This window comes from Rhododendron vialii, chromosome 4a (genome assembly GCF_030253575.1).
Source record: "Rhododendron vialii isolate Sample 1 chromosome 4a, ASM3025357v1".
Classification (NCBI taxonomy): domain Eukaryota; kingdom Viridiplantae; phylum Streptophyta; class Magnoliopsida; order Ericales; family Ericaceae; genus Rhododendron; species Rhododendron vialii.
The window spans coordinates 29,180,393-29,207,217 of NC_080560.1; the positions used below are offsets into that span (position 1 = coordinate 29,180,393).

General features: G+C 39.1%; 1 protein-coding gene across 1 annotated transcript; it reads left to right on the top strand.

Annotated features, from left to right (window-relative positions):
- The first annotated feature begins 20,237 nt into the window (after positions 1-20,237).
- Positions 20,238-26,576, top strand: LOC131324680 (wall-associated receptor kinase-like 20). Its single transcript, XM_058356752.1, has 3 exons — positions 20,238-20,430; positions 22,456-22,611; positions 23,127-26,576. Exon 3 carries the CDS (start codon positions 24,274-24,276, stop codon positions 26,185-26,187), a length of 1,914 nt encoding a protein of 637 aa, XP_058212735.1. The 5' UTR covers positions 20,238-20,430; positions 22,456-22,611; positions 23,127-24,273; the 3' UTR covers positions 26,188-26,576.
- The last annotated feature ends 249 nt before the right edge of the window (positions 26,577-26,825 follow it).

The following is a 26,825-nucleotide window of genomic DNA, read 5'->3' on the forward strand; positions in this document are numbered from 1 at the left end:
GAGACAAACGAGACAAAATTCTTTTTCAATTCAGTGTAGCACCTTTCCAATGTACAGCTAGCTTATAGAGTGACTTTTCTTTTGGAAAATTATTGCACGTTTCTTTCGTTTTTTTAGTATCCAGTGCACCTTCCTTGACTTTGTGTTATTTTTCCGGTTAAATTTGCTTGGTAGCAGTCACCTCAAAGAAACAAAAAGAAAAGGGCAAAATGAGAAATTTGAGAATTTTTGGACATTGAATTCCGTAAACGGACAATAGTTTTGGGTAATCATAAATGGAATACCGAATTAACTTTATGGGATGGATGGAGTACGCACAAAGATTCAAAAGATAAATGTGGGACTATGCAAACAAAATCCAAGACCAAGAAATAAAAAAAGGGTAATTTTGGAAAGTAAAAATTTGTACAACGCAATACGTCCTCATAAAAAGTTAAAATTCCAAAATGAGACAAACTTTCCCGGTTGGAAGTGAATGACAGTGTGTGATTTAGGTGAAAACCATGGGCACTTAACCAGGAAGTGAGAGGATGCACTACAGTTTTTGGATCAAATGAATCTAAGCCGTTCTAACAACTTATCCCCACCCTTCTATTTTATAATACAGATAAACAATAGTTGATTTGGAGTGTCAGTGAAACGAATCAAATAGAAATCAGAAGGGGTTCGTTGTTATTTCTCATACGTGAAGGACTATCTATTATTAGAGAAAGAGCTGTACTACGTGCACAGACTGCTGTGCACAACAGTCTTTTTCTCCAGCCTCGGGTCGCACAAAGATGATCGGAGCCGCTCATTTTGTTCAAAATATATCGTTTAAGGTCTCTGTAAAAAATGAGCTTCGTTCGATATCGTTTGAGGCGTTAACAAAACACCCAAAATTACTTCAGAAGCTAAACGATATATTTTGAACAAAATGAGCGGCTCCGATCATCTTTGTGCGACCCGAGGCGGAAGAAAAAGGCTGTTGTGCACAGCTTGCTGTGCACGAATCATTTCTGTTAGAGAAAACCTCAAAGTCAAAGGGTGTCAATGATTTTTTTTTTTTTCTTTTGAAATAAATTCATGCGGCTAAAATTGCATACAAAGTACAACCAAGGATGAATTGAGGGACTTGGATGAGCCTGACGACCTTCTTCCTACCGAAGTTTTAAATCTTCTATAGAATAATATCCATTTTAATCAAAATGTCAAAACTACATAAGATTGTTCGCACGATGTTCTTTTCAGAAAATTTAATAGCCGTCCTCATAAATGTTTTTATTGAAAGAAAAAAAAAAAAAAAAGACTCTTATGATAGTTTGTATCTATAACGAATATAATGCTATATTCAATACCTTTTCATTTTGGAATGAAAACAGATACACAAGATTATATGCATCTACGTTGTAATTTTATACAGTGCTAATACTTTTGTATATCATGCAGCTAAAAAAGATCTTGTGCCTCGATTATATGGTGATGATGAAGTTATAAGTAAAATCATGATCATGAAAGCCGAAAAAAACGAAAGGGCCAATGTTCAGGTTTTTTAGTATGATGATTGATCCTTAGTCATTTCGGGAGATATATTCTTTTAGGTGTTCTTTTGCCATGATTGGGTCTTGGGAGTTTGGCTCCTCTCCAATCATCCAATAGTTCAAGGATCCTCCAATTTAAATCCAACGGTTGAAAATCAGTTCTTCATAGCATCCTTTTTATCTTGCTAACACCCAATAATCTCTCTCTCTCTCTCTCTCTCTCTCTCTCTCTCTCTCTCTCTACAACCCAAAGCTCCAATTGAAAATCAATGATCTCTCTTCATCACAGCCCGAATTTTTTTGGTTGCAAAAACTGTTGTTAATGTTCTTGGAGGGTTCCAACCTAAAACCAATTGGCAATAGGTGGAGTAGCCTCTAGATTTTATTAACCGAGTTTGGGTGGTTTAGATGAGCGATATGGGACAAGTCTAACACTCCCCCTCACGTGTAGCCCAGATGCACGTGGAGGTACGAATTGAGAAAACCAGGAGATTTGACTCAGGCGACCCCTCACGTACAGCTCAGATGAACGTGGAGGTATGAATTGATGAGTTGACTCGAGCGACGGAGACTTGATCACACAATGTGAGGCCACCCAAGACCTAGCTTTGTTACCATGTTGAATTTAGGAGAATAAAATATTGAGAGAATATTGTTTATTTCTGAATGAATTCTTTACAGAGATACAAAGTTACAAACCCCTTTATATACAAAGAAGCTAAACTAGGAAGGAAGTTAAATTAGGAAAGAATAAATATACAATATTCTTATACAATATTAATTCCTATGCTACAATGACGGATCCTCAATCAATCAATTAGGCAACCGGATTTTCCTCTAACACTCCCCCTCAAGTTGGAGAGTGAATATCATGAAGTCCCAACTTGCCACTTAAATATTGAAATTGTTCCTTTTCCAAAGATTTGGTGAAGATGTCTGCACGTTGAGATCTTGACTGAACATAGGATGGTGTAATTACTCCAGCTTGCAATTTTTCCTGAACAATGTGGCAAATCAATCTCTATATGTTTCGTGCGTTGGTGAAAAATGGGATTTTTCGCAATGTGGAGAGCTGCTTGGTTGTTACAAAATAAGGATGCTGACTGGCTTTGTGGAGCTTTGAGATCTTCCAAAATATGTCATATCCATGTAATTTCCAAACATGTTGTAGTCATGGCCCGATATTCGACTTCAGCAGAAGAATGAGCCACATTGGTTGTTTCTTTGATTTCCAAGAAATTAAAGAATTTCCCAAAAATACGCAAAATCCTGTAATTAAATGTCGAGTTGTCTCACAACCTGCCCAATTTGAATCACAATAAGCCTTTAACGTAGGATCATTGAATGAAGGAAAGAATAATCCTTGACTAGGATTCCCTTTAATGAAATGCAAAACTCTTAGAGCAACTTCCCAATGAGGTTTCCGAGGATTCTACATAAATTGACTTAGAATTTGCACAGAGTATACTAAGTCTGGCTATGTTACTGTTAGGTAAATCAATCTCCCAACCAATCTTTTGTATTTGGTTGGATCATGTAATGGATAGCCATCGTCGGGATTCAGTTTCAAATACGCCTCCATTGGAAAAGAATTGGGACGAGATCCTAATAATCCCACATCGTTCAGAATATCCAATACATATTTTCGTTGAGAAATGAAAATTCCCTTTTTGGACCGGGAAATTCAATGCCAAGAAAATATTTGAGATTGCCAAGATCTTTGATGTTTGCAAGAGAAAGTCTTTGAGAGACTTGATTGCCTGTTCATTATTGCCAGTGACAATAATGTCATCCACATAAATAAGTACTATAGTAAATGTGTTGCTCTCGGACTTGGTAAATAGAGAATAATCGGCCTTTGATTGAGTGAAACCTGCCTTTCGAATAGCACAAGAAAATTTGGCAAACTAGTTCCGGGAAGCTTGTTTCAAACCATATAATGATTTATTGAGCCGACGTACCATAGTCTCCCCTTGTCGGCAAATACTAGAGGGAAGATCCATATAGACAACCTTATCTAGATTGCCTTGCAAAAAGGCGTTGTGGACATCTATCTGATGGAGGATCCCATTACGGGAAGCAGTCACCGCTAAGAGACAACGCACAGTGGTCAATTTGGCAGTGGGAGAGAAAGTCTCCAAATAATCAACTCCTTCAATTTGAGTGTAACCATTAGCAACGAGGCGGGCCTTGTAACGTTCAATAGACTCGTCAGAATTGTATTTGATTTTGTAGACCCATTTGCAGCCAATGGGTTTGTGACAAGCAGGTAGAGCAACAAGAGACTAAGTATTATTGCGAGCAAGGGTATCAAGTTCAGCTTGCATAGCATCCCTCCATTTCGGGTCAAGAATTGCCTGATCATAGTTAGTGGGCTCACGAAGACCAGAAATAGAAGTTGACAATGAGTTTGGCTGAATATCAGTGACCGAACCGTAATGAAAGCCTTTGATGGTGCAAGGGCCGAATGCCATGCGGATTCTAGAAAGCCCTCCGGCGTGAGAAAGTTGGCCGACCGTTATGAAGGTCTTCGATGGCGCAAACGCCAAACGTCATGTGGACTCTAAAAAGCCCCAACGGTTTTCAGAGTTGGCCGACTTGATACGAAGGTCGTTGATGGTGCAAGCGCCGAACAGTTGATTGGACTCTAAAAAGCCCCGACGGTTGAGGGTTGCCCGAAGGCCGTTGATGGCACAAGCACCGCACAGTCGATTGGACTCTAGAAAGCCCCAACGGTTAAGGGTTGGCCAAAGGCCGTTGATGGCGCAAGTGCCGAACAGTCGATTGGACTCTAAAAAGCCCCGGCAATTGAGGGTTGGCCGAAGGCTGTTAGCAAACATTGCGGATATTGTCGTGCTTCATGGGCCTAGTTGTGTTCTTGCTCTACCGAGTTGAGATCTTAGACCGTGATGAGCTAATAGGTTAGGCCGACCCTCGAATGTCTCTTTTCTTCAAGCTTCCTTCAACTTCTAAACTTTGTCTTGTTCCTTTCTTCTGTTAGGTCTGGCTCACCCAGTTCACAGCATATCCTCTGATTTGAGTAACTCATGAGAGGAGTCAGGTATTTCGTCCGAGGATCGGTTGCTGGGAGAGAGGTCTTTGAGGCTCTTGGGTGCACCTTCTACCAGCCTAGTAGGATGTCAGCTGATCCACTAGAAAATGAGTTTCTCGCGTCGCCGAGCTTCATTGGCTTGGCCGACGATGGAGGCGAGGTTAGGTCCTTGTCACTTGAGGAATCGACCCAGTCTGAATCTTAGCTGGGTGATGAGGCTGAATCACAACTTTGTGCCTGGAGCCAGCACGTATGCGCCTTCTGCCTGAGGCACGGTTACTGCGGGGACCCAAATTGAAGACCCGGACGTCTTGCATAAGGGAAAGAAGTGTCCATATGCCCATTATTTTGACGAAACCAATACTAAGTATGCGAGGTTCATCCGGAAGTACAATATTTCGGAGGATGGAGAGGACTTGGTACAAAAATGATTACAAGGCATCTGCAAAGAATGTGAAGGAGCTAGAGAATGATCTGGCTGACTCCCAAGCCGAGGCAGAAAAGTTAAAAAAGGAACTTGCTAAGATCGTGATGAAGGGAGAGGAGGTGGCCGAGCTTCAGGCTTAGATGGAGAGGCTGAAGAAGAGTAGGAATGAAGAGATTACAGCCGTTGATCAGAGGGGCTACAACGATGGATATGAAAAAGGCTGGGTTGGAATACCAGGCCAAAGGCCAAGGGCATGGTGAACAAGGCAAGAGGTTCCCTGCTGCATTTAAGCTTGGCTCTGAAGCGGGTTGCCGAGCCATGGCAGGAATGCTGCACTTGGAGGACAATTCGTCTTTCTATGGCTTAGATCCCAGCGCTTGTGGTGCCAAAAATTGCCCTGCCGTACTCTTCTTTCAAATATGAGCCACTTCTTTCTTTTGAAGATGAAGCTGTCGTCGACCCTCAAGATCAGTATGAAATGTAGACCAAACCTTGCAGGCGCCGATTCCTAGGGTGGTCGGTTGCCGTAGTTTATGTAACCTCAACTTTCTCAAGTCTTGAACACTTTTGCTTGAAATTTTGATCAATTCGTTTGTTTGGGCTGGACGGTTCCGAACAATTGGAGTTTGTTGTGCTAGGTGTAATAGTTGATGCTAGGGAATTCGGCAAATCTTGGGCAATTGGTTTTGATGTAATAGTTTTTGGGAGGACGACACCGAACGATCTACCAGGTCGTGTCTCCCAGCTTAGGAAATCCACAACACTTTTACTTTGATGCCTTTGAGGTTTTCAGTTATGATGTTTTGGTTGTGACATTATTGTTCTTAGCCCCCACTTTGGTTAAAGGCTTGGCCAAAGTACCAGTCTTTGGCCAAAGTTATTCTGAAAACAACTTGTTAAATGATGTGTTGGCGTACTCACCGAAGCGTGAGCGTAATTGAGCTGTGACCAACCTTAGTGTTTTACCAAGCCGAACTGAAGCATAAGTCCCAGTCGTAGTGAGGGTCTTAGGCTCGGCAGACCATATGTTCTGGGTGCTTCTAAGGGCATCATAATGGTAGAAGCAATGGCACAAGCGCCAAAATCTCTAAGCCGAACCAAAGATCAACCTTGTACGACGGTTGATACACGAGTGTGACTGGAATCAGCGTTGCAGAGGTCAGCTGTAGCCGAGATAAAAGAATACTTAGAAAAATTTTGCAAGGTGAGCGCTCTGAGTGACGTTAGGAGCGTGGGTGCCTCGTGCCTCATGCTCAGCCAAGAATTCTTCGTGAGTCTTTTGGCAAATGTACTCCATGTTTTGTAAGCTCGGCCTGGATCTTTTTCTGAGAAAGGAGATTCAATGAACTTTCTGAGCTGGTCCTCGCGAATCAGCTTCGGAGGTCGGCCATCACAGCTGGACCTAGATTTTTTGGGGAACATGTACTCCATTTCTTTTTTGGTTACCTCAGTACAACATTGTTGAGTTGGAATAGTTGGTATACACGCTACCTTTTAGTTGGTGGCTCTTTGTTCATTGGCCCCTCAAGTGCTGGTGGACCGAGGACCTTTGTTGCCTAAAAACAACGTTGTCTCTGGCTTTAACGTTCTCGAGAGGTGGGGCAATTTGGTCATTGACCGAACAACGGTGGTGCTTATTGTTTCCTTATGTTGCTCGAGCATCTTGGATGTAGGCGAGCGTATTTTACACCATGGTGGGTGGCCGTTGGGTCACGAGATTGGGGCCAGGAGGGATGAAGCCTGGCTCGTGAGAGAGAGTTGTTGAAGTTCCTCTGATCTTAGAGGAGACCGAATTGATCGGAGGAGGGGGAGCTCCTCCCATCTCGTCGGACGGAGGCTTGATTCAGAGTGAAAAAGAGAGGAAAAGAAGAGGTGTGTGTGTGTGTGTGTGGGGGGGGGGGGGGGGGGGGTTCTTAGAGCCACTATAGATTGAAGTGTTCCACGTCGAGTTCACCAATTGTGGGGCTCCGATGAACGTGGCCCGCTTCCTTTGGAACTATTATTCGTCTGGATCTAATCTTGTTCCCTTTAACCTAACCTGCACCACGAATGTCACGCCCCGCCCTACAAACGGCACCCAAAGTAGGCCCGAGTCGGCGCGACCAGGTGACATTCCACACAGAAGACCAAACCACACCTCACAACCTGTCAGAAATAAACACCGGCGGAAGACTTATTACCTGAACAAAAAAAAATGAGTCTACGTATTGACCAACCAACAATGACTTCGCACAATCAAGAAACAACATCTGTATTAGAGTATTTTAAAAATTCTATACTACAACACATCCACCAACGACTTACTTACAACTTGAATACACCAACTTCATCATCAACCACCTACAACAAACTCGACCATCCACAACATCTAAGGCTAACCTCAAATAGAACGTCAACCATCGACCAAACTTAATTACAATCTATACAATTTAAAAACTTTAACTATCCTTAGCTACAACTCCTTACAAATTAAGTTTTGTACCAATTAAGGCACTCGACAACAATGTAACTAAAACTCCACCTGACGCTAACAAAACACCTCAACACGATGACCGGTAGTGGACCCATTCTAAGCAACCTGTTACCTGGCAGACCAAAAAGAAAAGTCAGAATGTGTGAGATATAGAAATGCTCAACATAATACCACAATATCCGAAGGAATATAAACATGAATACATATCACCAATGTAACTGAAATACTAGAATGTATATAACAGTTATAACCAACATATTCACCCAACTGAGCAATAATAATCAAGCACAACAATATGAATGTAATCACATCATATGCAGTGGCACGTCTACCATATCCCATGAACCTAAGATAAGGTGTCCCACATACCATGCTCCCATCCACCGACAATTAGCCGACACGGCATACGACATGGTATGCCTCACACGTTAACTTTCGGAGGTTCAATCAACACCCATCAGCATGTATTTTCATCAAACACGTATAGCACAACCAAATCTCGTGTCCCACACACTATGCTCCCAACCATCGTCCATTGAACGATATGGCTTACGACATGGTGTGTCTCACACGTAAACATTCACAATTTATCAAAAGCTAAACAACAATAGCATGATATACACCCATCACTACAACATCTCATTAAAAATAATCATATCGAAAGCTAATCACGAATAGCAAGATATACACTCACCACCACAGGAATATTATATGGAGAATAACCATATCAAACACACTCACCTTTGTATCGACCGAGGTACGCCAAACTTATAGTTTCGAAACCTCTCCAATTGACTAGCTTGTTACCTAGTCACAAACTAACCATATCAGTTTATTGAACGCTTAAACGTTACCACCAACTCCTGAAAATAATCTATAACACTAACAATAGGTTGACGATGCTTAACGCATACAAGCATGTCCATCTTAAAGGTTTATAAGTGTCCCTAAACAAGCGTAACACTCAAATACCACATCACCCCTATATTTAGTTTGAAATCTACAACCAGCCTATCGTATTTTGTCTATAACTTCTTATAGGATTAAAATAAGATCATAAAACCACTACCATTAGAAAGTACACCTCCGGTACATGAATTTTGATATAAAATTTGTTAAAAACGAAGTCTGGACGACAAAGTTATGCTTGTCCAAAATTACACAAAATTTTGTCCAAGATTACAGATTCTGTACGTCTATCAACTTCAAATCAAAAACTGATTTAACCTGGTACAAATTAAGCCACAACCTTTACATATTCCAAAAGACATACGAGTCTAGTTTCAGAATCAATAACCCGTGTGCTAACCCGATACTTGAGCTAAAAGATATTATCATTTTCTCAAAATGTGTCAGTGCAGCAAATATAAAACTCAGCAGGAACACATCAACTTGTAAAATCCGTCAAATTTAGAATATGCATCTAATAAATTCTAAATTTGGTACACACCATTACCACACACTAACATTCATCCCTGATTTTTTCCAAATTTTTCACAATAGAGAAACCTTATCAAAATCACCCCCAAACTCAAAACTTTTGTGCATCGATTCACAATTTTCAGCAGAACAGTCTGTGTTTAAAAATTCATTAAAAATCGAATACTTAATACTTTTTAGTAATTTCAATATCAAAACATCACCAACTTATCAATCTTTTAGACTCATAAGGACCCATAACTAAGAGGATCTCTTAACTAAAAAAAAATTGATAAAAGACGCAGCTCTATCAGTTGTCTACTAAAAAAATAAAATCCTGACCACAGTTAGGTTTATGATTTTTATCTTTTTCTAAACTTCTCAAAAAATTCTGAAAATTTAACACGATATAATAGACACAATAATGAACCTTCAGTAAAAATACCAGAAATTAAAAAACTTTCTAGTTATCTTGAATAATTTCGTGAAGAACAGTCTTGCACCTTAGTTTTTTTTCCTTCTTCTCCTTCCCTCTGCCGCCCCTCTCTCTCTCTCTCTACGTAGAAACACGATATGTATGAAGAAAGATAAATATCCCTAGGGTATTTTGCTATATAAAGGCACAAAAAAATTTATCACATGCAAGCGGAACCACGTCCTAACTTATGCTCTAATTACAAATTACACACAGGACCCTCACAAGTTCTATTGTTTACGATTTAAACCCCTAAAACACATAGTTCAATTAAAAGTAATTGAAATATCGAAATATTCAGGGCGGGTATTACAACTCTCCCCCTCTTAGAAAATTTCGTCCTCAAAATTAGAACTAACCGCCCCACACTAGCGACAACCAAAAATATTAGATTACTTACACAGTTTTATTCCACAACAACATGTAAGAGCAAGGATAACATATATACAATACCACAAACAAGTTACCCCTTCAAATACATCATCGTGTAGTCCACCCTCACTCTCTTTCAACTTCAAACAAAACTCCACTTAAAATCATGTCTCTATGCACACAACACGTATAGCAATTAAAACCCTTATGTTTCACATTTTAAAACTTCATTGTTTCACAACATCTCTCTACGAAAATAATTATATGAGTCGCAAATATTAACTCAATACTGATTGGGCCTCTCAAAGTGAGCTCATGACCCTCAATTTATATCGCAGTACCTAACTTGTGTACACAGTAATACCTCCTTAATCATTTCTCATAATTCCACTGAATAAAACTTATGAGTTTATCCTTTAATAGAGTAAGTTCCAATCAGAAACTCCCTAACTCTCATTAAAATCAATATAACGCAACCTCAATAATTTTCTTTGTAACATTGATCTCATCATTAGTATATACTTCCTAAACCATCATGATCTCCATATTAACGCACACTCTCAATATATGAGTATTGCCTTTCAAAGAAAGTAAGTTATAACCTCATACTATCAGCTGGCACATTATTACTACTCTGCGTAGTATTAAACCTGTAGACACCCAAATTTGGGCTTCCAGATTAGTTTACTTACGGTTTTTGATTCCCCAATGATGAAATGGATCAAGAACACCTTGCGAATGATAGCGTGTTTGAGCTTTAAGAGTTTGCAAAACCCTTGAATCTAACCTAGCCTAAGCCACTTCAAAAACCAAAAACCCTACTGATGCGCGCCAGGGCGCAACCATCCTGCGCTGGGGCGCACCATCGCGCGCCCAACTCACTCCATCGCGCGACAGAGCGCCGGGGTGCACTATCGCGCGCCTGACTCACTCCATCGCGCGACAGAGCGCCAGGGCGCACCATCGCGCGACAGACTGACTCCGTCGCGCGACGGTCCAACCTACCACCAATCTTTCTGAAGGAGGATAGTTGGCCACCAATGCAACTCTCAGCCAGCCTCGTGGAGTGACTAAACTCCTTTCCTGGCACCAACCAGATCCACCATTTCCCCCTATATATACTCCCCATGGTTATTCTTTCAAAAGGTTCCAAGTTTTGAGGTCCAAAGGATAATTACACACACCATCCTCTATACAAACCCAAATACCAAGCAACAAGCTATCTTGTTCCGTGCTTCTACCACTCAAAAAGCTTCCAACAATCAAACCTCAAAGTTCAAACACTCTTTCAACCTCAACCAAAGGTATAGCTTACCTTTGTTCTGCTTTCTGTTCTGATCCCTTAGGGGGGCTGGCAGGGCCACGGCTGGTAATCAATACCAGTGCTGGTCTTAAAGCTGACAATGTTTCAAAAACCGTCATGGTAGGAACCAGCGCGCGATGGTCCCACTCTCTCGGGCGACACTCCGGTGCTGCACGCGATGGACCACGTGGGGATTGGTGTCCTACTGTTTTGTGCTTTATTTTGTGTATAGATCACTCTGTTGAGCATGTTAATAACCAGTTTACTGCTTTCCTTTGTTAGAAATTGCTAGCCGTAGTTCAATTTGCATGTCTTCTGTTTTGGAGTACCCCTGGGATCATTCTGGACCTGTCCCAGAACCCAGAAATGTGTAAACCAAACACTGGTCAGCGCCAGACTGGCTCCATCGCGCGACAGTGCGCCAGGGCGCACCATCGCGCGCTAGACTCACTCCGTCGCGCGACAGAGCGCCGGGGCGCATCTTCGCGCGCCAGATTGGCTCCGTCGCGCGATAGTATGCCTCTGACCAGTGAGTGGCCTTGCACGGGTAGCTTAGTTTTAGGCCATTGTTTTGTCTCCACACTGTTTATGGGGTGTTTTATTAATTTGTAGGGCTTTACAACCTTTAAACTGTATATTATGCTGCCTATAAACTGCGTGGTTTGTCCTGGGTGTGCACTGGTCCTTCTAGAGCCCAGATGGTTTGAGAATAAGAGCTGTGGGTTTGAGCTCACCGACGCGCGCGTGTCTTGGAGTTGTGCGCACAGGAATAAACAGCATGCAGTGACTTGTTCAGTGCATACTGGTTTCTTCCTACGCACGTCACTCCAAAACAGGGGCCTCCCAGTTTGTTTAAACTCTCACAGCAGTCTATTTTCATCCTATACTAACTGCTCATCCATGCTATCATTCACATCCTGCAAACATGTTACAGTTTTAATCCCCGATTAACTGTTCCTCCGCCCTAATTGGCTAAAGAATTGATTAATCAAAAAGAATTGCAAACAAACATCTTTCGCAAATGCCTAAGTAGAGACCGATCTCCGGATTGGGCGAGAGGGGTGCCATAAAACCCTTCCCCTCTCATAACCTGGCTCCCGAACCTAGATATGGTTATGACGGACTGGTTCCTTAACTTTTTCAAATCAAACAGCGCGACAAGTGCTTCGAAATACGGTTCCTTGGGTGTCGGACCTTCAAACCCGAGTCGCGACTCTGTATTTTTACGAGCGCTTGTCGTCTAGCTGAAAGTGCTCCCGCGAACCGGCACTTTTCTCTTTTAGGAGGGGAGCGGAATCCCTTCCTAGGAAAGAAAAAGGGGCACGCATGCCCACAAAACCCAATCTCAGCAACCACTTTTTTTAAAAACATATAATCATGTTCAATCTATCATTACATCACACAAATATACCAAAATAATCACACCTATCACACACATAACGCCTTAAGAAAATTGTATATACTAGTACACAATCCAATCAAACACATACTAATACGAACCGATAATCCACTTAACTTCCTAATCATCAACCCATCACAAAACCTGCTACCACAGTAGCCTAATTATCACTTAAGATTTCACCTTTAACCCTAACATCACTCACAACCCACTTTCTTTATGCACCCATTCAGAAACCCCAACATCCTCTCCATCACTCTATCACAACTAAAATCCCAACATTATTCCACGTCCCACTGTCAAATCAATACCATCCACGAATTCCGTTTCAAAAGCCCAAACTCAGTTCTGTTGTAACGTGTCCCTTCAAAACAAGGTTAGTCCACAACATAAATATCATTGATGGCATGCAAATATGACAATATGCAAGACGTGCCGTGATTTGATAGGCACGTTACCTATTTCATCACAACACCACTAACACTCTAGTCGACTGGACTGACTCTAACACAAAGCCACAATGCATGATCATGCTATCAAATCGAATAACAAATAAAAGTTATATCTGTTCCATTCTCTTAGAATGTTTTTCAAGAACTCAAGCACTCTGCCCCAGTTTCACTTCTGCGAAGTTAACCCATTTTCCATTTGACCCTTGCAACTGTTGATAAATATTGTCCATTCCCTCAACACAATTCAATCCCAACCTGATTTGTATTCCTAAACTGGTATCATTCAAACTCGTTAATAGAACAACCCCAACCAAAGCTCACCTTTTGTAATACCCAACATTTACAGTTACCTTTTGTATCTGCTCCTATTTTTCAACTAATTCTCGTCGCCAAGGACGCGACTCTCAATTCCTTCCAAACTCACTACTCCAAACCATTAGACAACCATTTCATCCATTAACCCTACATTCGACAACTAACTCACCATATCTTTCACACTCATCCGTACAGGCAATAAGATATAGAACTATACTTAACTATCACCTATCTCACATAGATAACCAAAATCATATACCAATTCACATAGAACCAATAAAAATCATCTTCACGTAACACTAAACTATTGTGTTTTATATCTACATTCATTCATCAACTTATAACACATGCACCTACGTACTCACCGGGCATGTATCCACATACTTAAACACCTCCCACACACTAACGTACTTGTAGCATTATAACATATTATTCACGCTACATTAAGTGACATAAGCTTGCTCACCTTTTTTTTTTAAAACAGATTTGGAAGCCGAAATTGTACTCCTCCAAATTCTCACTATCAAGTAAAAATTCATTTTATTAGTCATTACAGTCCTTTCAATACCAAACATATATATATTCCTCAACTACTGAATATAACATTCCAAATCTTTTCAAAAAATATAAAACCCTTTTGTACATGCTTCAATATTTGAACAATGTACCTCATTACATCCACACTACCATACATGACACTTAAAATACATAAACATCCGTAGATATTAACATTAGATACACATTCTTTACTCATTTGGGTATGCATAAATAACATTATAACGTTATTGAGTACACCCAATTCAATGCAACACGAAATTCTCATCTGTAAGATTCTCAACTTCCACCTTATTTGATCCTTTCAATTAAATGAAAGTATTCACATCTACACATCATTTCCTTAGGCACTATGCCCAAAAACATTACTACACTAGATGTGTACATACCCACGATATTTTTTTTAAAAATGTTCAATGTTCTCCACACCAGCTCAACGTATTTCAAAAATTTTCAACTTCTATAACGGTTAATACTTTCCACACAATTGATGAAAAACAACCATCTTACACATTGTATTTAGCAATAAATATATCTCTATGTGAGTGCCACCTCATTTGCGTGCACACATTACACACATACCTAACCACACATCAATGAAGCAACATAGCTTCTAAAAACACACACCCATTTTTCAATGTCTCCTCAAATTCACCACAAAACCTATAACCTTGATGCTAATATTTTGAATTCGAATTAGTTCTCACTAGTCCATAACTTTTCAACTCTCAAGAATCTTCTCACTGCCAATTTAGACTATAGCTAGGTTGATATATTATATAACAATACATCTTTTCTCACCACAATGCAAATCACTTCTTATAAAAGCACATAATTATTCTAAGTGTACGCTAGGTATATAGATAACACAGTTAATAAGTTTAACCCTGCATCCACTGCTACCTACACTTGACATCATACAATATTGAATATACCTGTCACCATATCTAGCAAAACCTGCGTTCATTGACATACATAAGCACATACTCTCCATAACGCCATAAACTCTCAAATCTCTTTACCTCTAACACTTTGAACAAGATCCACATGAGACATCGCATCGCATGTGCCTGTGCAATCTACCATGGAATACTTACCATTTATAGCTCCATGTACTGAGTCATATCAATAACATGTTTCAACAATTCAAACCACCACCAACAACATAGTGCTAAGTATTAAATACGCACACGTTAGTCACCCACTAACTCCTACTCGACAGACACAATACCATATAGTCCACTACCAAAACCCCCAATCGACTCTCAACACAGAGATTAGAAAGTACTAGCTCTGATACCAAGCTGTCACGCTCCGCCCCGTAAACGGCATCTAAAGTGAGCCCAAGTCGGCACGACCACGTGGCATTCCACGCAGAAAATCAAACCACACCTCACAACCTGTCAGAACTAAACACCCAGCGGAAGACTTATCATCTTAACAAAAAAAAAAGAGTCAACATATTGCCCAATCAACAATGACATCGCACAACCAAGAAACAACATCTGCATTAGAGTACTTTAAAAATTCTATACTACAACACATCCACCAACGACTTACTTACAACTTGAACAAACCAACTTCATCATCAATCACCTACAACAAACTCGACCATCCACAACGTTCAAGGCTAACCTCAAATAGATCGTCAACCATCGACCAAACTTAATTACAACCTATACAATTTAAAAACTTTAACTATCCTTAACTACAACTCCTTACAAATTAAGTTTTGTACCAGTTAAGGCACTCGACAATAATGTAACCAAAACCGCACCTAACGTTAGCAAAACACCTCAACACGACGACCGGTAGTGGATCCACTTTAAGCAACCTGCTACTTGGCAGACCAAAAAGGAAAGTCAGAGTGTGTGAGATATAGAAATGCTCAACATAATACCACAATACTCGAAGGAATATCAATATGAATACACATCACCAATGTAACTGAAATACTAGAATGCATATAACAGTTATAACCAACATATCCACCCAACTGAGCAATAATAATCAATGCACAACAATATGAATGTAATCACATCACATGCAGTGACACGTCTGCCATATCCCATGAACCTAAGATAAGGTGTCCCACATACCATGCTTTCATCCACTGACAATTAGCCGGCATGGCATACGGCATAATTCAAACTGCAAGTCATTCTTAAAATGTAATTTTATAGGTTCCTAAAAAAATTAGCCCAATGCGATTTCGGTAGGGCTTTCATATGAGTTAGGGCTCTCTTAGGGTGCTCATTGAAAGGTTTTCGAGCTAAAAATTCATTATGATCATTTAGGATAAAATGATCAGAAAAATAAAATCTTCGCACCGGTTCAAACAGATTGAAAATTGGAGCACTTAATTTTTTAACCATATTTTTAAAAAAAATTCACAAACAGATTGAACCGGATAAAAAAAATTAAGTGCTCTAATTTTAAATCTGTTTGAACCGGTGTGAAGATTTGATTTTTCTGATAATTTTATCCTAAATGGTCATAAATCATAATGAAGACTTTTCAATGAGTACCCTAAGAGAGCCCTAACTCATATGAGAACCCTACTGATATCGGATTGGGCTAATTTTTTTAAGGAACCTATAAAACTACATTTTAAGAATGACTTGCAGTTTGAATCATCTTTATAGGATTCGTAATGGGTCCAAATAAATATTAAACCTTGGATGAACAGTACAAATTTCACAATTCTGTTTGTAACTTGACGGAAGATGACGGCAAAGGCTTAATTGTAAGTTTTTTTTGTAAACTTTGGAGGTTAAATTGAAAATACGTTAAATTTGGAAGCCTATGGAACATTGCGGTGTAAGGTCAACAGTTTTTTTGAATTTTTCCCAAACTTTAATGTAGTTCAATATTCATAAGGTTCACTAACCAAGGTCACTTTGGTGACTACCAAATTAGTAACTCGTATGAGTATCAAACTAACCAATGATATACTCTATTATTTTATTCGAATTATGCTGATGTCATTCTTTTACTCAATCACTTCTAATAAAAACAAATATACACAACCAAGTATTCTTTTATGTGCTTGATAATCCATTCAATGACATTTAATCTAACCATAACTCTCACATATACAATGACACGGTAATAGAAAAAAAACTTTTCCAATTAAGTGCTTCAAAACAATCATACATTAGTAAGAAAACATAATCTTACAAAAATAGATTAATTTGCAAGCATGTGGTTATGATTTTTTATTTCTATTACTGAACGCATAAAAACAAAATCATGATTACATAAAAGATGCATGCATGTATGTGATTTTCTTTCGGTCCACTAATCATGATCAAAAATCGGCAACTTAATCACTAGAGATTCAATCAATTTTGCATAAACTGGTTTACCCAATCATCATGCAACCAGTAGCATTAAAAAGAAGTGAACTATACATATTTAAGGGCTAAAATAATATACTAGTTCACCTAACAACATTAACTCATGCCAGTAAAACTTTTCGAAACAAAAAAGTTTACTCGTGAACTATGAAATCAATAAACAAATGCCATGTCGAGATTGATCATGTTCCACACTGATCGAAGCATTATTAGCAACCAACAAAAAGGAATTATGCAAACTATATTAATCCGTGAATTATGACAGTAATATTTTCGTAAGAAAAGAGAATAATTTTCACAGGCATCCCAAAAACGTGATATGCGAAGACGAAAATCGACATCTATCACAAAATATAGTAGCATAAAATCTGCCGTCAAGTTACAACACCTATTTACTAGTTCACCATATGGGCTAATCAATTTCAACCAAAACTTTAATCAAACACGTAATAGTATGTTTGAGGTAGTAATTTTATTTCAAGATGTATTGATTCTGAAAACCATGCTCTGATACCAATTGCAAATCTATATCTATATTTAATCTATTATGCAAAAACAGATATAATAGGATCTTGAATTCAATACATCTCAAGAATAATAAATTAAACATACCTTTGGCGGCCATCGGGATTAGAAGGAACAAACCTTTTAATTAAAAACACCTTAATTCTTGGCTCACCTTCTTCTCTCTGTCTTTACTTTTCTAGAATAACCCAATAACTTTAAGTGATGGAAAAATCGTAAGACTAAGGGGTGGGTATTTCTCCTTTTATAGAGGAGAGAAGAGGGCCTTAGAGATAATTACTAAAAAGACACCTAGTCCATCAAGGTCTCTTTAATTATCAAAAATTTTCTTTAATCTATAATTCTAATTAGTTATGTTAACGAACCATATCACTTTTATTGGCTTATCTCATAGTGGAGTCCCACATGCACAAAACGTGGAGGCTAGTGGGCCGCACTAAAAGGAAAAAACGTGGAGGCTAGTGGGCCACACTAATAGGAAAAAACTAACAGGCGGCGGATAGATTCGAGCCTTGATGAGATCGTAGTTTATTGGGACAGAGGTAGCAGTTGATGCCACTGTATGGTGGGGTATGGCTACTGTGATGATTGAGGTTTCGGCCGTGGTCTTGACCGACGTTTTTGGGTGGCTGATTTTAGGGGTGTGGGTCAATTGTAATGTTTTTTTTGTTGTTGATGCTTTTGTTTCTTCCTATTTTCTCTCCTGTAGTGTGGGCTTCCCTCACCCCTATGTGGATGTTTTGTTGGTTGCTTGTTTGGTGTTGCGCTGATTGGAAATATGCTCCTTCTGTTTTGCGCATTTGGTTGTGCAAGGTCCTGAATATTTTGCATGGTGTTTAGGCCTCCTTTGTGGTTGCTATATCTCCTCTCTTGGGATGGCTTCCCATTCTATCTATTATCTTCATTATTATCAATGAAGTATCCTATCATTTGACAAAAAAAAAAAGTGAAAGGTTATCGTGGTTACAGAAAAAGGTACCCCACACTATGTTTACATATTGAGGGAAGGAGTGGTGATTTTTTTTTTGGAGAAATTAAATAGGCATCCTATATGGAAGAATTATTTAGGTGTCCATCCATATGGGTTTGAATACTTAAGTCCCCATCCTTAAAATATATTCTTATCCTATTATACCCCTAGTTATATATTAATATCGATATATCGATATTGTTATATATATATATATATATATATGTGTGTGTGTGTGTGTGTGTGTGTGTGTGTGTAGATATATATGACGTTACCATCTCCCACAAATTGAGGGATCAGGTATAATCCCATTCCAAATCTCCCGTCCCCCTCTTCCTTTCAGTTGTGACATGAGAAAATCACTGACAAAAAGGACGGAAACACCATTTTGAGAAATTTTCAAACCACTGTAATCCCAAATACACGAAAATAAGATGAAGCAGAAGAAAAGAGGCGATTTGAAGTCTGACGACAAGATTCCGACAGACGATGATTTTGAAGGATAACGTTGAAAACGGGTAGTTTTTGAATCCAAGAAGCCAACCAACCTAACACCATTGTCGCCGACCACACTGTTGTCAAAGCTTCCATTCTCGCAACCGACCTCTTTTCCTCCTCCGCCTATCGTTCTTTCTCACTCCTACACCTCTTGCCGCCACTACCGCCATATGAAATACCAGTGTTTTTGTCATTCACTTTTACATACGTCAGAGAGTTCAAATCTGACATTTTTTCTTTGGTTTCTACGTTTACAGAGATTTGGGGGGTTTTATCATAGATTTGTGGGTTTTGATCAAACGAACCTTGTGGGTTTTGATTTTCTCCACACATGATTAAATGGTTCTCCAATTTGCAAAAAATTGTCATGATTTTCATGATGTGTATGGGTAATCAGTATGGATCTCTAATGTTCTCATGTTTATCACTAGTGTTTGCAAATTCATCATGTTCATTAGTGTTACGCAAATAAGAGTTATCACATCGCTTCCGTCCTCTTAATCGCCACCGGTTACCAGATTCCGTTGCTGAAATATCAGTTTTAGGTATTATGTTTTTCGATTTTTGTCATATTTGTGAATTGATGATGTTTTGTTCATCTACCTCGATTGAAACCTACACTTCTCAAAACTTGTCATGTTTTTTTATTTTTGTCATATTTTTTATTTGATCATGTTTTGTTCATCTACCTCGATCGAAACCTACACTTCTCAAAACTTGCCATGTTTTCCGATTTTGTCATATTTTTTAATTGATCTTGTTTTGTTCATCTACCTCAATCAGGTTTTGTCATGTTTTGTGAATTGATCATGTTTTGCCATGTTTTCTGGCTTACACATTCGTTTTGTAAGAGTCGTGCTTTCTTAATATTAGGAAGAAGATTTGGAGAGAGAGAAAATTCAAAAGATTAGGTGAGAGAAATGTTTGAAAGAGGAGAGAATTGAGATAATTAGAAAAGGAAAAAAGAAGAAGAAAGATTTTAAAAATTAGGAGAAAGAAAGGGTAGTTTAGGATTTAATTGAATTTGAGAATGAAAAAATAAGTATTTAAACAGATTATGATTAGAATGAGTACCTAAATAAGTAAGGTAAAAAGAATGGCTAATTAAGTTCCCCTATTTTCTTTAACAAATGAACCACCCGCAGAAGGGCCACTTGGACCACCCATATCAGAAACAAAGCACTGCCTGACCTGCCAGGTAATTTGCGGTTCCAACTTTGAAGAGGAGTCGAGCCCTACCCAAAGCTAGGTAAGGGCCCTTCCCCTTCCGCGGGGCAAGCCCATGGGTGGTGGTGATGGTTCTTTTCGAGAGGCAGGTTTTTCGTTTTTTTTTTTTTGGTTTCAACATTACTCCGTTGCTCCCAGGCCTTTTCACTGTTGACAATATCTATATATTGCATTTTTCTTATTTTTGAAACCAGTGATTAATGACCTGTTTTATTGCACTACATGTCAATTAAATTCCAACCTTCGAGTAGAAAAAAGTTAGGGCTAATCTTCTGTAACTTTTGTACTGATCAGAGAGCAAGAATGCCGACTGGAAATTCTAACACCCATTGCCATGATGTTCTTTGTCGAAATTCAAAGCCCAAGGATCCTGACTTCCGTTAATTTCTTAGGTTAGATAAAGCTTGAATGGATGTACTAGTGCCAACTTATTGAGGCTCAATTTAGTTCAAAGCTACAAAGAGGATGCAACAATATGTACATACCCATGGTGACAATTCTTAATATACTTGACCTGAAATGGGCTGGAATTAATGGCTATTTGAATTGGTTATGCAAAAATAATAAAGTACATGAGAGGATTAACTCCAAATAAACTCTATCATCAAAGGATATTGCCCTGAAAAATCTAGGGCATCAACTTTTGATTTCTAATCATTTTGTAACTGTATTTAAGAATTGTGGACTTCTTTTTTGTTTTGACGATAGCCCTGTTTTGTTTTCTTCTCGAAAAAACAAAACACTGCTAATAAGTTGGTATATCTTTTCAAAGAATTCTTATGCTTCTTTAATTTGGGCGCAGATATTCCCTTGTTAGAAAAGCTATTATGTAGCTGGGCCTTGAGTTGAAGAAGTTATGGAAGCAAATACCATTGGCTTTGCTATTTTTACTAATTAATAGGAGGTATATACTCAGTGTAACTGATTAGTTTAAACAATCTCATGATTGTGATGCGTGTCCGTGTAATCATGCAAATGAGAAATAAATGATGGATCAATCTGCCATCCATATAGACTCCCAGCAGAGTTAACTGCAAACAGTAATGAAGATCCTTGTTAATTTCGTTTAGTACTGAAGTTCCTCTGGTTAAAGGAGCTTTCATTTTCTGCAATGAGTCTGTTAATGTGACTAACTTGTAAAGGCGGGTTTTTGCGCAAGCAGATGACTGCAGGGAGCCTTTTGATTTGTCTCATTATAGTTAAGACACTGGTTAATGCTATGTAAATTGTTACAATTGATACTCCATTCCCCCAGGATTGATAGCTAGAAGTTGTAAATTAATTAGGCATGGGATTTGGTGTTTGACGAAATCTACCGAGTGGTGGTGTGGGGGTTCCAGCTTGTGTGTCCTAATCTCCTTTTGGTAAAGGTACCCTTTATTGAAATCCACAGGATACCACAAAATAGGATAGTTCAGCTGGTTCAAATATCCTCACTTTTCAATGTTCTTGACTGCATTTTTGATGGTCCCCTCGAATCTTGTTCGATCAGCTGGTGATTATCATTTTGATTACAATATATTTTGGCCAATATAAACATATGCATGAGATTCTTTAGCTTTCATATTCCACAAAGGCAACAAATTTTACGTTTGACTCTACGCTTACGGTACATAATTTAGTATCACTTACATGTGGCTTTGAGCTCACTTTGCTTTTGGTTAACTAGCTTTGAAGTTAGAAATTATGAGAGTAAAGCCATTGGATATGATAAGTGGGTGGAATGTGGAAAAGAAAAATGCTTCGGTAGCAGAAACGAAGCAGAAGCTGTTAACTAACTTAGAACTCAATTTGCATGGAAAGGTTTTTCTTTTTTCAGAAGTAGCTTGTCAGTTTGGACATCCAGAGCCTTCTAAATCCTCATCACATTGTTTGTTATTCTTCGTCCGGCTATTGAGGAGACATTTTTCTGCTCTTTCGCTATTATTAGCGACACTTTCATGTTGCATTTATGCAATTAATCTTAGCTCTCCGGTTAACTTAGTGTAATATCCCTTTCACTTTTATTAGTGTCCTACCACTGCCTCTTTTTATCTCTACTCTTTCGTGTTCGCATCTTATTCTCTATTTCTTTTCACATTGTTCCTTTTCTTTCGTTTCTTTTTTCGTGGTAGTGGTGGGGATCTGCAGTTGAACCTGGAACTAGTGGCCGTCAATCAAACGAAGCCTGTGTAATATGGATTCTGAGAAGCAGATATGTTAAAACTTACTGGTATGATTTATATATCACACCAGTGATGTGTAAATCTGTTCCTGGTGCTCGAACTCATGTATGGTTTTCTTCTTCAGGTCTCATGTAACATTGTTCAGGATAAACTATGTTATCTTACCTTCGGCCATTTGGTGCACCAAAAGCAGAAGCAGACAACTTTCCATGAATTTCAAATAGTAAACCTGTTTTTCATTTTTTCTAGGAAAATCTGCCTTATTACATTGGTATCACATTCTGCGTTAATAAAAATGCTCAGGTAGCAGAAACGAAGCAGAAGCTGTTAACTAACTTAGAACTCAATTTGCATGGAAAGTTTTTTCTTTGTTCAGAAGTAGCTTTTCAGTTTGGACATCCAGAGCCTTCTAAATCCTCATCACACTATTTCTAATTCTTCGTCACATACTCTTTCAATAATATATGTGTCAGGCTATTGAGGAGACATTATTCCGCTCTTTCATGTGTAGCTATATTATTAGCGACACTTTGATGTTGCATTTATTCAATTAATCTTGAACTCTTTTTCTTTTCTTTCGTTTATTTAAATTTTTGTGTGGTGGCGGTGGGAATCTGCAGTTGGACCTTGAACTACCGGCAATCAATCAAAGGAAGCCTGTTTGGGTGTGTAATATGGATTCTGAGAAGCACATATGTTAACACTTCTGGTATGATTCATGTATTGTTTTCTTCTTTAGGTCTCATTTTACATTGTTAAGGATAAACTTAATTATGTTATCTTACCTTTGGCCATTTGGTGCACCCACAACTTTCCACGAATTTCAATTCGTAAACCTGCTTTTCTTCGAAGTGGGACCTATATTCCGCTTTTAATTTGTTCTTGGGTGGAAAATGTGCTTTAATATATTCGTATGACACTCTGCGATTATGAAATTATTAGCTTCATACTGTCTCGAGAACAAAATTTATAATGAGTAGGCAAGTGTAACACTGGACAATGAAAATAGTATCAGGAAAAGTTTAATTGATAGCAATGAAAACTAAAAACTTGTAATAACATCGAAGTTATAGAATTGAACTTGAAACAAATGAATTTGTTGAGTTGTTTGTTGCTTCAGCTTGAAGTGCTGAATAAGTAGATACTTATGCTGACTCTAATTTTATTTTGTGATTGTGATGGTAAAACAATAGGTTGTGTCATGCAGTATAATATTGTTCAAGTGCTTGCTCTTGCTACTGTAGATTCAACAATTGTCATGAATGATCCGCACATACTTATAATATTATAATATTATAGGAAGTAAGAATTTTTGTATTGTGATTGCCATTATCCTGCAGCACTCAATAACTTCAGATTTGAATATTTCCTTATTTGTCATGATTCGTGCTCCTTTCTAAACTTCTAGATTTTTTTCACCCTTAAAATCAAGAACCCCTTAGAGTTGTTGGTGGGTTATTATTTATTGGGGAAGAGAATCCCTTATCTAATAGGTATTGCCTGTTCTGGTAAACCTGTTCCACATATAAAAGCTAATAAGCTAGTTTTTCATTCTCTGTGTAGTCCACACAGCAGGAATCCAACATCCTAGAAGCACCAAAAGTGGTGTAGTTTTTTTCTTCTATTTTAACACAGATTCTTGAAGCCACTTTGTAAATTCCCATTTCAACCACTTTATTCTCCTTTCCACAGCCTTTATTTACCCATCTTCCTTCCTCTTTGTTCCACAATCTTTTTTAACTCCTCTCCTTTGTTCTTCCGGTCAATATGACCAAACCCAATGTGAAGCCCCCACTTCTTTGTACCTCTCTTTTCTTTCTGCTTTACTTTCTTAATTCCTCTTCCTCCCAAAAGACTTGCCCAAATTGTGGCTCCATACAAGTCCCATATCCTCTAAGCACCAAACCAAATTGTGGTGATCCCGATTATTCAATCCGCTGCGATCCCCTTTCTCGCAAACTCTACTTTGACGCGCTTAATGGAAGTTCGTACCTCATTCTAACAATTTTTGCTTCCATTCAACGCATGGTGGTACAACCATCACCGTGGCTGCCCGGTACATGTGTAACTCAAGACATGCCCGTGAGTGAGGGGCTCTGGCTAAACCAGTCCCTCCCCTTCAACGTCACTTCGTCCAACACCATCTTCCTCTTCAACTGCTCACCGCGTCTCATGATCTCTCCTCTAAATTGCACTTCCTCTAGTCTCTGCCACCTGTACCTGGAAAACTCAGGATATGTTGACAAAAAGCGCGCACTTCAGTGTGCAAGCGGGTTAGACCCGTGTTGTACCTTTCTTGCAGGTGGAACGCCGTCAGCATACAAGATAAGACTCCATACTTCCGGTTGCAGAGGTTTTAGAAGCATACTTCACCTGGATCCGGAGAAACCTCCAAATCAATGGGAAGAAGGGTTGGAAATTCAATGGGCTCCTCCACTGGAACCACCTTGTAAAAACCCACTTGATTGTTCTGGGGCTTCCAAGTGTTCACCTACCAGTGAAAATGGTACTCTTTTCCGTTGCCTTTGCAGGAAAGGGCATTATTGGAACTATACCCTCAGTACTTGCTCAAAAAAGAAGATTCCAAAATCCAGACTTCAAATGAAGGTTTCAATCGGAGTTGTGTCTTTCTTTGCTCTCGCAGGTGTACTGGGTGCAATTATGGTGAAAAAATCCATCAAGTGTTCGAACCGGGCAAAGCTGGCAAAGGCAAGAGAAGACATGTTGAAGTCGAGCAATGGTGGGAAACCTTCAAGGTTGTTTAGCTTAAAAGAGGTGAAGAAAGCGACAAATGGGTTCGCCAGAGACAGGATCTTGGGGAGTGGTGGATTTGGAGAAGTCTATAAAGGCGAGCTTCACGATGGGACTGTTGTGGCTGTTAAATCAGCGAAAGTGGGTGACATCAAAAGCACACAACAAGTTCTCAATGAAGTTGGGATTCTTGCTCAAGTGAATCACAAGAACCTTGTTAGGCTCATGGGTTGTTGTGTGGAATCCCAGCAGCCGTTGATGATCTACGAGTACATCTCCAACGGGACCCTTCACGATCATTTACATCGCAAGCGCATGGTCTTTTTGGATTGGAAAACTAGGGTTAGTATCGCTTTACAAACTGCTGAAGCATTGGCATATCTACACTCTGCAGCTCACACGCCTATCTACCATAGAGATGTCAAGTCAACAAATATACTCTTGGACGATGATTTCAATGTAAAAGTTGCAGATTTTGGGCTCTCTCGGTTGGCTCGCCCAGGGCTGAGCCACGTGTCCACTTGTGCTCAGGGAACATTAGGGTACTTGGACCCTGAGTACTACCGGAACTACCAATTAACTGATAAGAGTGATGTTTATAGCTATGGGGTTGTTTTGCTTGAACTTTTGACCTCCCAAAAGGCTATTGACTTCACTCGTAACGAAGATGATGTGAACCTGGCCATTTATGTGAGTCAAAGAGTGACTGGCGGTTCGATTATGGAAGTTGTGGACCGAGATTTGTTTGGAGAGGGAACTCCGGCTAAGGTAATGACAAGTGTGAAGATTTTCTCTGAACTCGCGCTCACCTGTTTGAGAGAGAAGAAAGGGGACAGGCCTAGCATGAAAGATGTTGTTCAGGAGCTCCAGGGTATTATGGAAACTATGGAAAAAGAGGCTAGTAATGAGGTCAATTCTGCGATTGTTTGATTTTGCAATGAAATACTCTAAACTCAGTATCCTTTGTCCTCAAAAAATTCCTTCCCAGGTGTCCGAATGCATTTTCAACCGCCCGATGTGGTAGGAATACTGAAGCATGACAATTTTGGAGAACAATCGTACGGTTTGGAGTGTATTGGGACAGAGGAATAAGGACTTTCGGGGATGGAGGATCGTGCCCATTCTCTAAAAACTGTTACAAAGCTATGACTATTGGAATGTACTATATATGATACCTTTGCAATTCACTGTCAAATGTTTTGACAGATGGATGTATATTTTCTATAGATATTCGCATATATACGTATCTTTTTATCTGCTTTGGATATACGTATCTTTTTATCTGTTTTGGATATTCGCATATATACGTATCTTTTTATTTGCTTTGGATATTCGTATCTTTTTATCTGCTTTGGATATACGTATCTTTTTATTTGCTTTGGATATTTGTATTGTAAACTAAGAAAGGTCTATATTTGAACAAGGTAGTGGAAATGATGCAGGAAACTAATGTTAGGATCAAGTACTTACCATCACGCCAAAATCCGCAAGTGTTAGTGAAGGGGCAAATTTATTTTGTTATTCCCTTGTCATGCCCAAGTGTCAACAGGTGAACTAAGACTTGGCCC